At 38.2% G+C, this 11,615-nt stretch overlaps 1 protein-coding gene and 1 pseudogene across 1 annotated transcript; one reads left to right on the top strand and one right to left on the bottom strand.

Moving 5' to 3' along the window:
* The first annotated feature begins 704 nt into the window (after positions 1–704).
* LOC121981159 lies at positions 705–9,917 on the top strand (annotated as a pseudogene).
* A 76-nt stretch (positions 9,918–9,993) lies between these two features.
* LOC121981158 (calmodulin-like protein 11) lies at positions 9,994–11,189 on the bottom strand. The gene is made up of 5 exons (XM_042533535.1): positions 11,144–11,189; positions 10,805–10,962; positions 10,568–10,725; positions 10,407–10,487; positions 9,994–10,337 (listed from the first exon to the last, which is right to left on the bottom strand). The coding sequence occupies exons 2-5, from the start codon at positions 10,875–10,877 to the stop codon at positions 10,203–10,205; spliced, it is 447 nt and encodes a 148-aa protein (XP_042389469.1). The 5' UTR covers positions 10,878–10,962; positions 11,144–11,189; the 3' UTR covers positions 9,994–10,202.
* Between the last annotated feature and the right edge of the window lie 426 nt (positions 11,190–11,615).

The raw sequence follows: 11,615 nt of genomic DNA, 5'->3' as shown, positions 1-11,615 counted from the left end.
GAACGAGCCGCGAATTAGTTGGCGCCGCCGCACTTGTTTCGCGCCGCGCCATTGTCGACCATTTCAGGGTGGGATTGTGCGCCACAGCGGGAGGAAGAGACCACGGACCGGGAAACGGAATCGGAACAGCAGCGAAGAGCGAGACGGGGAAGTGGCAGTTTTGTCAACCGAGAAAATAAGATGTTCCTCAATGCCAAATAACAAATGAGACACCCGCGCTCCGTGCACGAATCGTGGACTTCACGCCCGGCGAATCCTCTGCCAGTGAGATTTCCGCGAGGTAGAGGACCGGAAAAAAAAAAGGGGTAGAAAATTTTGGGGACGAGCATTTTAGTGGGAGGATGATCTACCAGCATCTCGTGTGGAGGGGCTCGTGGGGCCCGCGGTAGAGGGACTTGGGGCACGAAACCGGACACGTCGGGGGCGATGTGACGCGCGACACGGGCGGTTAATTCGGGGAGTCACACGTCGTCATGCTTTTGGATACAAAAGGTTGCGTTCCCCGTTCCCACCCGCTGCTGATAGTGATCGATATTGCGATATTGATGGGATAGGTCACGAGAAGGGAGGAGCTCAAAAGCTGTGGCCTTGAGAAATCATTGCTCGCATTGATCAGTAGGAAATATATCGTTTGAATTGAGTCCAGACGCTGTCCGACTCCGCACGAATCAAAAAACAATAAAGTGTTGTGGCTGTCGTACCGTAACCGTTTGTATCGTGTGCCAAGGCAAAAAGCTTCCCAGAGCCGGGCCCGGGCCGGGTGAATCTTGGCCAAGGGTGATGCATGGTCAACGGGAGGCCACGTCATCTATAAATAGGAGGTGTGGGCCAACCATTGCACTTAACTGTGGTAACAATGCTCGAGCTTCCGTTGAGAGTCGGCGACTCGTCGGCTTCCCCGATCGAAGGGAAATTGCCGGACCAGAGAAGCCCTAGTTCCCCACCTCGACGATCTGCCGGTGAACGATCGGGAATTCGGGTATCTTCCAAGATCCCCGTCGCTCCTTCGGCGATACGACGCCTCGACGGATGCCGGACGCTACCGCCGTGAAGCAGGAGAAGGATCTTGCCTTGTCGCCGACGAGCTCCCTATCGGTGACGAATACCGTGAACGGGTGGCACAGATTCGTGATCCAGGGATACTCCCTCGCCAAGGGCATGGACGTCGGCAAGCACATCGCCAGTGAGACCTTCGCCGTCGGGGGTTCCAGTGGCCCATCTACTTCTACCCCGACGTGAAGAACCAGGAAGACACCTCCGCCTACGTGTCCGTATTCATCGCGCTAGCCAGCGAGGGCACTGACGATAGGGCTCTCTTCGAGCTCACCCTCCTCGATCAAAGCGGCAAGGGGAAGCACAAGGTCCATATCCAATTCGACCACTCGCTGGAGAGCGGTCCGTACACTCTCAAGTACCGTGGCAGCATCTGGTAATTGCAACAATTTTTCATTAAATTTTCCCCTCGTTATTTCTAACCATAATCTAGGTTTTTTTGTGGAATTGCCTTTTTATGTGAACTCTTGCCATGGCATAACCCTGCTTTCTTTCTATTTTGTATAATTTGTTAATGATTTTCGGATGCAATCTTGTGATAACATATCATCATGTCTTAGATCTATCTAGAGGTTGATTATATAACATGACTAGATCTTTTTATATTTATTAATTAGTTGTTGTTTATGATAATTTGAGTTTCACGATATGATTTACTTAAAGATGTTTTATGGGACAACTTGACTCCTTGATGACCAAATGTAAAGAATTATTTTACAAATAGTCTCTGCTATTTCTCAAAATTGATTCCTTGATGACCAAAACTACAACTGTAAAGAATTATTTTACAAATAATCTTTGCTCCTTCTCAAAACTGATTCCTTGATGACCAAAACTACAAATATAAAGAACTCTCCTACTTGTCAACACTACCTCCTTGTGAATGCCAAAAAAATCCTTTTCCAACCCCCCCCCCCAAAATACATTGACCTTTCTTCATGCCGATCCTCTCAGTTTCACTATTAAATGACCTCTGCCCCCTGAAGTTCACTATGGAAAAGGCTTTACCCCTGTTATCTGTATTCAATTGCATTGCCACCTCTCGAGCTCATCGCCACGCTTGTCTCAGCCACCTTCTACCCTTTACTTTCCTTGTGCATCACTCCACATAGAGCTGGTTCGGTACAGTATATCGGTACCAAAACCTCATACCATACCGAAAACTTCGGTATACCCATTTTCGATATACCGAAACTTTGGTATACCCATTTTCAATATATCGAAACTTCAGTATACCTATTTTCGATATGGTATAAATCCTATACCGTTTATTATCGAATTTTGATATCGGTACAATATACCGAATACTGAACTATTAAATTGCATATTGATACCGTACCATAACTTTTCGATAAGCCAGATTTTTTATATAATTTGGTATATTTCAGTACGGTAGGTGTGATATACATTTTCGGTATTTTTCTCACCACTAACTCCACATGAGCTTCGACCATTAGGTAGACAATGTGGCGTCCTTGATGCTTACTCTTAGTTAAACTTTGTTTAAAGTCATTGACATTGCCTAATGGTAGTTGATAGCATCCCACACTGATGCCCGCGGAAGATCCCAAGCAATTGCACCTGATGCTCCAGGAGATCTTCGCCAAAGTATCCATCCTCTAGAGATAGTCCTTGGTGTTCTAATTTGGAAAGAATTCTAATGTGTCAATCCATCTATCCACCCACTATTCTTTGATGTTGATGACAATGGTAATCTACATGATGGTAGTCCATATGATAGAGACCAAGAATAAGATAACAAAAAACAAGGATAGGTTATCATAGAATAAACTGTAACAAGGAATGATCACATTGGACTTCCTTGTGTCTATCAGTCCTGTGAGTTCTCCTCCGAGTTGCCCTCTTGTGCTACACACATCGTTCTGTCATTTCTTTCCATCCGTTGCGCTCATTGTATTGCCATTGCTCTTAATTTGGATTTTTAATAAGCTTTGTCTGATTTGCCATGTCTATATATGAGCAAGAGTTATATCATCATTGATCTCCTCAAACTAAAGGATCATAGTGGTTGCATCAAGTACTTAATTATGGTGGTCAAATTCACATGTGAGAATTTGCTGATCATCCACATGATGTGTTTTAGATACTCCGTCATTCTTGAAGTTCATGCGCCCTCTAGGTTAGAAGTGTTGTCCGATTTGATTTTGCGTCAGTAATCCAGAAACATCCGGACATCCTATCATTCTTGATCCTTGCCACACTTTCCTTGTATTGGGTTTTCATCATTTTTCTATGTGGTGTATTCACACGTAGACATCTTGTATGGTAATCTGGATTTTATATGCTTTATTCCTAAGAGAAATACAATTAAAAGTCATCCAATTTCTCATTCTCTGATTTTACATATACAGTCTAGACTTATCTCCGTGTACTCTTGGGAAAAGGGTAGAATTGATTTATCAATTTCTGGAGTTATTCATGTGAAAGGACTTTTGGTATAAAAAGAAAATTAATGCTATAAGATATGCTTTTGGTAAGTTGTAACTCGGTGATAATTGCTTGCATCAGTGTGACTTTCAGCCAGTCTTCCATATTGATCTAGAGTTTGTCCAAATAAAGAAAAGAAAAAGGAACTCAAGTTTGGGATGGTCTCTAGTTTAGTGTGTATTATCATAATGAGTTTCCAATTTGCCTACATGAGCGTGTAGATGAATATCACATGTTATGTACTTTTGATGAATAATAGCATGGTTTATCTTGAATGTCATTTTGTAATCCTTAGCTTCATGTGTACGTTTCTCAGGGGTTATAAGTGCTTTTTCAGGCAAACTGCTCTTGAAACATCAGATTACTTAAAGGATGATTGCTTGAATATTAATTGGACTGTTGGTGTTGTGGTGTCTGAAGTGGATGCACCCCGATTACACTCCGTACACATACCAGATTCTGATATAGGAATTCATTTTGGTGCACTTCTTGATAATCAGCAAGCTTCGGATGTTGTATTTGATGTTTGTGGGTGAAAATTTCATGCACATAAACTGGTGTTAGCTGCTCGGTCTCCAATATTTCACACCCAATTTTTTGATGACCCAGCTGGTCAGAGTGGTGATGTTGTTATTTCAGCCATGGAACCTAGGGTTTTTGGGTAAGGGTTGTTGAACAATTTGTTCTACTGTAGCTGATGCTAGAAATTCAACTTCACTACTCTTCTAATGTCCTACTCCATTCATTGCCAGGCAATGTTACATTTCATCTACAGAGATTCTTTGATACCGGATGACATGCTGACTGCTTCAAGTTGTCCTGAATATTCTGCAACAAACACACGCTGTTCAAAGTTGATGGCTGCAGCAGATAAGTATGGCCTGGAGAGGCTTCGACTTTTATGTGAAGTTCATCTGTGCAAAGATATATCAGTGGACTCAGTTGCTAGCATTCTTTTATTGGCTGATAGTTATCATGCTAAGGAACTTAAATCAGCTTGTCTTAAATTTGCTGCAGAAAATCTTGGAGGTATTTGATCCTATCATTGAAATTAGGTAACCTTTTCCTCAGTATGAGTTGAATGAATTACTTTTTGTACAACTTATCATTCTATTGTTAAGCCTAGGAAAGCTTAACACGATTTCATTACATGTATACACATGCACATGCATTTGAAACTTGATTAATAATCAATTAAATTCTTTTTCTGTTTGATTTTCTGGTCACTACTAGAAAACTGAAAATATTGCGGTGCCTAAATTCCAAACTACAATAACCTAGCGACATCACATTTGAACAATATGACCCTTGTTGCACAAATTTGTCAATTTTTTCTTAAATTCAGAAGCTAATTCAAACCTGATTTACCTCTTTGAATTCTGTATTTTTCTGTTTAAGAAACATAGTTATTGTTTCAGTACCCAATTTGTGAGTTTCTGTGCTGACAACAGCGGGCAACTCATCTAAAAATTTGCATTAGTTGTTTCGTATGCATACAACACTGAGATTGATCTTGTGCGAATCATTGTGAATTTTAGTATGAATAAGGTCTAAAATAAGTGAATCTGGAAAAATATTATGCCATTGGGATATTGTTTATCTTACTATACATATCTGTGGGTTCTTAACTTATTATAATAATATGGGGTTGATTATTCAATTTCTCATGATTGAAGTGCAATTTTCATTAGTAAGAGATGTTAAAGTTCAAATTCAATATTAAGGATATAATCGTTTTTTTCTATATCACTATAATGCTTGAAAAACATAGGAAGAGGTTGATTTGTTTCCTGTGCAATTATTCTCTTTCTTGTCAAAAAGAAAAACTAACACCTGGAGGTTTCCATATGATAAAAAGGTCATGTGGTTAATTAAACCTGGGGTTGGGGGGATGCTATTGTAAATTTGTAATTGCATTGGCATTCGTGAAAATTTGAACTTATTGTAGGCAGACAGTAGCATGTGGAACTTTGCATAGTGGCTGCATGGTAGAATTTAACCAGGAGTTGTAAATTTTGTTGCTCTTTTGGTCTTATGTGTCATCTACATGGATTATTGGATCCTATTATTTGCCCTTACCAACTTGGACAGTTGGACACAGTTTCATATCTGATTGTTGCATTTCAAATTTGATTCCCACCAACTTGTCACTGAAAATTAGGATTATCTTGCATGTGGAAACTTGTTTAAATATTATAGTTTTTACATTGATATATCAGCCCTTGCAAGGCTGAATATTCTACTATTTTATTTGAGGTTTGGCTAATAAAAGAAGTTCGGAGTTTCAGTTTGGTGCATCCTTCCTATGCACTGAAATTTATACTGAAGGAGAAGAATCCTCGTTTTTTAGGGTAAGAATTGTCGTGTTTTAGGAAGATGAATATGGTAGGACTGATTTTGATATTAGATGGATATTTGAAAGTATAAATAAAAGTATAAAACCACCATATGATATTGATATTAGATGGATATTTGAAAGTATAAATAAAAGTATAAAACCACCATAAACAATCTTGTCATAATGATTTTTTTCAATTCTTTGCAAACCATGGGCATTCTAGTCAAGTTGTGAAATCTGAATATTGGGATGGATTAGCTGAGAACGTCAAGGTGGATCTGTTACTTTGTGCCCTCAGATGACTTGGTAGTTTCCTCTAATAATTACTCAAATAATGACTAAAATTTTAATTGTAAATGTAGAAAATCTGGGACACATCTTTTGTGCCTCCAAACTTCTCCAACTATAATCTTTCAATATCAGCTGTCGCATTCTATGTAGTACATCTTCCTCAAACTTTTGAGCAGCTATCTATGATGAACAGGAAGAAGAAAGAGCGGGGGAAAAGAAATTTCTTCTATGCTGTTTGATATACAAAATTATATCATATTTTGATATTTCAGCTGCAGCCCATGATTTCTCTTGCAAGTTGTGTGATGGTTAGCTGTCATCTGACAGGGTATCATTTTTGATCACTTTGTTATACTATTCAATTGAAGGATAACAGAATATTGTCTATGTAAGTACCACCTTCAAGGACCACACATATTACTCTTGGTGTAATCTGATTTGGACAGTTGTCAACTTGAAGTAGTATCTAATCTACTTTCTGCCTCAATGTTTAGACTCCTAATGTTGATTGATCTTTCGACACCATAAAAAATGGCCATTTTAATGGGATAATTTTATCAACTCCTGAAAAATCATGGATTGAGGAATAGTTTGTTGCTGCTTCATGTGTTTCTTCTTATTGTTTGTTTTAGCCATTGTTTTAGTACCACTTTCTCAGGCAAAATCCTTCTGATAATTTTTTTAGGTTTTAATAGAATTATATATGTGCAGCTGTGGTACGCTCAAGCGGATTCCAGCATCCCAAAGAAAATTGCCCGTCATTGCAGTTGGAGCTCCTGAAGATAATTGCAGGGCATGAAGAATGCGGCGGAAAGAGTCAGAGTGTTTTCAGGCAGCTCTCTGATCTTGGTGACTCCAGTGGCTGGAGAGTTATACCTCGCCTATGACACCAGTAAATATTAAGCAAATGAAATATTTATACAAAATTTAGGGTGGCAAGTGATTTGGGAATTGATTTCTGTAACCGTCTATTGATGCAGGTTTGCACGCTACCTCATTTAGCTGCTGTACAAAGGTAATTTGCGCTCTGAACGTTACTAATGATGTAGTTTGTGCTCCTTTTAGACTGTCACGGCACAATAACTTGCTCCTTGATGCATAATGTTTTCATTTTCGTGCTTTAGTGATGTTGTACAGATGTTGTCATTGAAGCCAATGATGAAAGGAAATGTGTTGAGGGCAATTATGTATAGGCTAACTTTATCTTTAGTTTTATCCATCTGAATATAGAAACTATGCTGCTCAGAAACAATTCCGATTCCACTTGGTACAAAGCTCAAGTTTCTGCCACTCCTGCAAACTGTTCTTTTGTGTCTTCTTTCTCACTTTCAGTTGACATCAAAGTGCATCTCACTGGCCCCCCACAAAACCATCATAATGAACTATGCATTTATTTAATAAGCCAATATACTTAACAATCATCCATGATCAATGAAGTGAACGGATCTTCTCAAAATGGCTGAACCAATTAACTAGTTTACCCTTCCACAATGGCAGTGACTTTACAATGAAAGTTTCAAGCAAATTCAACTTCTTTTGACATGCCAAAAGTAATTCTATTTTCCTGATATATTACACATCAGAAGAACATAGTTAAAAACAGAGTGATAAGTTATTCGCAAAGGAATGCAGTTGGTATTATTGTATCAATTGTAAAGTGATTATGAAATATCTACTCTAACAAAATTAGTGTTAATAGATTAATATAGTTAGTAATCAATTGGTACCACCATTATGGTGCCTGAGCCGTACAGTAGCATGTCTTCAGCATCAATACAAAAACCAAAACTTAACCAAATGTAAGCTCACATGCAAGTCTTTAGCTGTCTTTCCTCTTACTGATATGACTGTGTCTGTGTTCATTTAAATCATAAAAGACTACAACTTGCCAGATAATTCCTAAATGCAACCAATATTGAGAAAAAAAGGAATTGTGCTACTGTTTTACTTGAATGTAACTTTGCAACTTCATTTTTTTTTTTTTTTTGCAATCACTTGTTAGATGAACTAATTAAATACTATAGTTAAATAGACTCATCACATGACTCAGTGTATAAGCAGTCATATATCATTTTTCTACTACAGCTTCTCGGTCGGTGTTCAACCTCCACATGCATCCACAGGGAATCCAATTTAGTCTATTAGTCAGGCTAAATGTCATCAGTTAGTGATTTTGTTTGCTTCTACTTGTCACTCTAGTTAATGCAGGTATTCCATTGGTTACCAACTACTGTTCTTGTACTATATATCGTATGGTTAAATAATTTAGAGATAAAGAAAGCTTAAAGAACACGACAGGACAGATGCTGTTTCTGTTGCTATTATATTATTGTTGTTACAATAAGCATTAATTGTCTTGAATAAGTCTAAGCTAATCAACTGACTAATAGCAACTCTAATCTGATAATTTAACTAATAGCTGTTTAGTTTATAATAAATTAATAAATAAATAAATAAAATCAATTGGTGCCATAGAATTAACATTGTCAAGCTAATGAAAGAGTGCTAAGAGAGCATCCTTGCTCTTTAGTCTCGCTTGACAAGATTGAGTGTCAACTAATAAATTCATGTGACAGACAGTGAAAAAGAAAATAGAAATTTGGATAGCTGAACTAGATCCAGTTGAATTCAGTTGAATTCAAGATCTGAACTAGATCAGAACCCGGTCTAGTTTTTTTGGATCAGACTGACTGATTCGGTTTGATTTTGATAGCTGTAGTTATAGGAATTTGTTTAGTAATAGCTTAATTAGAAGGAACACTAAAATAGAAAGGGCACAGAGATGGTCCTTCAATTCTCTCTTTGTGCTAACGAAACGTGGAGATTCATAAGAGGACCCCTCCAAAACATAGTAAAAGTTCCACATTATAATATAAGTGCCTTTCCTTGACCTCTTGAGGTTGTGGCATGTGGTGGCTTGGCACCAACCCTTCCCCATTTCTTCTTCCTTTCTTCTTCTTGCAGGCTATGGAATTGGCATTGCAACCCACAAACACCACAAGATGCCCTTCCTCTGCTATCTACTTTTCGTGCTTTGATTTCAGATTAGTCCTCTATGAGTCAATTAGCTTTTGTTTGTCCCATTTTATGTTTTGCTTTTTGCTGGATCATAGTTCATGTGTCATTGAGATGCACCACGAGCAGATGAAGCTGCCAGCATGATCTGATCTCTGATACCTGCTTATATGTACATCAGATCATCTGGTAGTTTCATCTGCTATTGGGAGCATATCGAAAGGCGGCCATTGCTGCTGCATCAAGGAACCTGATCAGAGATTGTATATATATGGTTTGGTATCTTAAACATACATTGTAATGTTTTCCACTGTTTTGTTTTTTTGTTTTTGTTTTCCTATCATTAATCACTATTGTCTTCGATTGGAGTGTGAGTTTATTCTCAGTTGATCTGCTTTCTTGAATTTGACATTAGATTGAGGATGTTGTGAAAGACATGTAACTATGAGAAGAAATGGTATAATTGTCAGAATAGTTCTTATGGGACCCAAAGCCTACTGGAAGAAATGGTATATGACCCAACCTTGATGTTGAGTTACCTTTTTTTCAAAAAGTGTAGCAAAATTATGATATATGTGCACTGCATGGAGGATTTGACTCCCAGCAATGAAGTGCATATTCTCTGTTGCCTGCATTATTTCATAATTCAACAGTGTAATCAATGTTCCACTGACAGATTGATCACTACATTTCTTAACTGTATATATTTTATATATTTTGTTTATGTAGTGCAATTCTGAATTATTTGGCATGCTTAGGCAGTGTAACAACAATAAAGCATAGTTCTCTGTTTGGAACATAGTTTCTTCTATTATGTTTTTTGCCCAAATTTGATTCTGACACTTGAATGATACACAAAACTAAAATACTTCTAATACCTTTTTTTATATATAAAATCAGTCTTTTATATAACATGATTACATATCGTTGAAAATTTAGGAAATTTTAGACACCTTTGTAGCACATACTTAAGAGTTACAAGTATCAACAACAAACTCATGGACATTCCAAGAATTAAACAAGAAAACAACATGAAACTTTCAACTTCAGATGTTCTTCAGACAGCCATCATCATCCGCGAAAACTCCTCGAAATTCACTTGTCCGTCGCCGTCTGTGTCGGCTTCCCTGATCATCTGGAGAACCTCTTCATCTGTCATCTTCTCTCCAAGATTGATCATCACATTCCTCAGCTATATGCAAAAACATAGTTCATAATTCTGATTATAGGCAAACAGTCCGACAAAGAAAACTAAACTCACCTCACTGGCTGAGATGTATCCATTTTGGTCTTTGTCAAAGACCTTGAAGGCCTCTCTAAGTTCTTCCTCTGCATCTGTTTCCTATCGATCGTAGAACACACCAAAACAGATATCAGCGTTCAGTTTGATATGTCTCGACAAGTTTTAAGCATTTCGTGTACCTTGACCTTCCTCGCCATTAAATTTAAGAACTCGGTGAACTCTATGGTGCCATTTCCATTGATGTCGACCTCCCTGATCATATCCTTCAGCTCTTCTTCAGAAGGGTCCTGACCCAGTGATCGAATGACAATGGCCAGCTCTTCCAGGGTAATGCAACCTACCACAACATCAATTAAAGAAAATAAAAAACAAGAAAGAAATAAAGCTTTTTTTGGTGGGAGGGGTGGAGAACAAACCATCTCCATCTTTGTCAAAGAGGCAGAAGGCCTCTTGGAACTCAGAAATCTGTTCAGCTGACAACCGCTCCATGCCGATCTTTTACAGCAAGGAAGAAGGGCCAAAGAGTGAGGAAGCAAGGAAGAAGGATCCTCTTGTAGTTGTAATAGCCTTGAGGCTGTGGAAAAAACAACAATAAACTTAGTCAAATGTCCTTCCTTTTGACTGCTTTTTTTTTCTTTTTGTTTTCTTTTCTCTTTCTCTTTCTTTAGCTTTACTGGGAATTAATTTGCAATGTGAGATTTCTTTTTTGTTCTTATGAGATTTCTACAGCAAGGCACGACAGAGCTTTCCAGTACCTGAAAATGCAAATCTGTTCCTTGGGTTCTTGAGTTATCCACAATTCAGAGCGTATCAAGTGGAGTGTTTTATTAGGGGGGATGGGTGATGGCGATCTTACTTGCCGACGCGGTCTCCCCACGCGCTTTGACTTTGACTTCTGCGCCTGCTGACTCTCTGGTTTCGCCGTCTATTAATGTTCAAGTTCGCATCACGCGTTTTGTTGTCAGTGTGACTCTTGGGAACGGTTTCATTTGCTCCTGAATCTCTCCAATCAGGAAGCCACCGTTTAAATTCTGTTTACCTTAATTCTTACCCACCTCAAACTCATAGTTACAATTTGTTGTTTAAAAAAAAAAAGGGTTAGAATTTGTCCATTTTTTATTTATTTTAAAAATATTCTATTTCATTTTATCCTATTTTTATTTTTTTTTAATATTATTTTAATATTATTATAGTAGTTATGATCCGTGCTCTAAATTTCGGATTAGG

The sequence above is a fragment of the Zingiber officinale genome, chromosome 5A (genome assembly GCF_018446385.1).
Source record: "Zingiber officinale cultivar Zhangliang chromosome 5A, Zo_v1.1, whole genome shotgun sequence".
NCBI lineage: Eukaryota > Viridiplantae > Streptophyta > Magnoliopsida > Zingiberales > Zingiberaceae > Zingiber > Zingiber officinale.
This window is presented reverse-complemented; position numbering and strand designations above follow the sequence as displayed.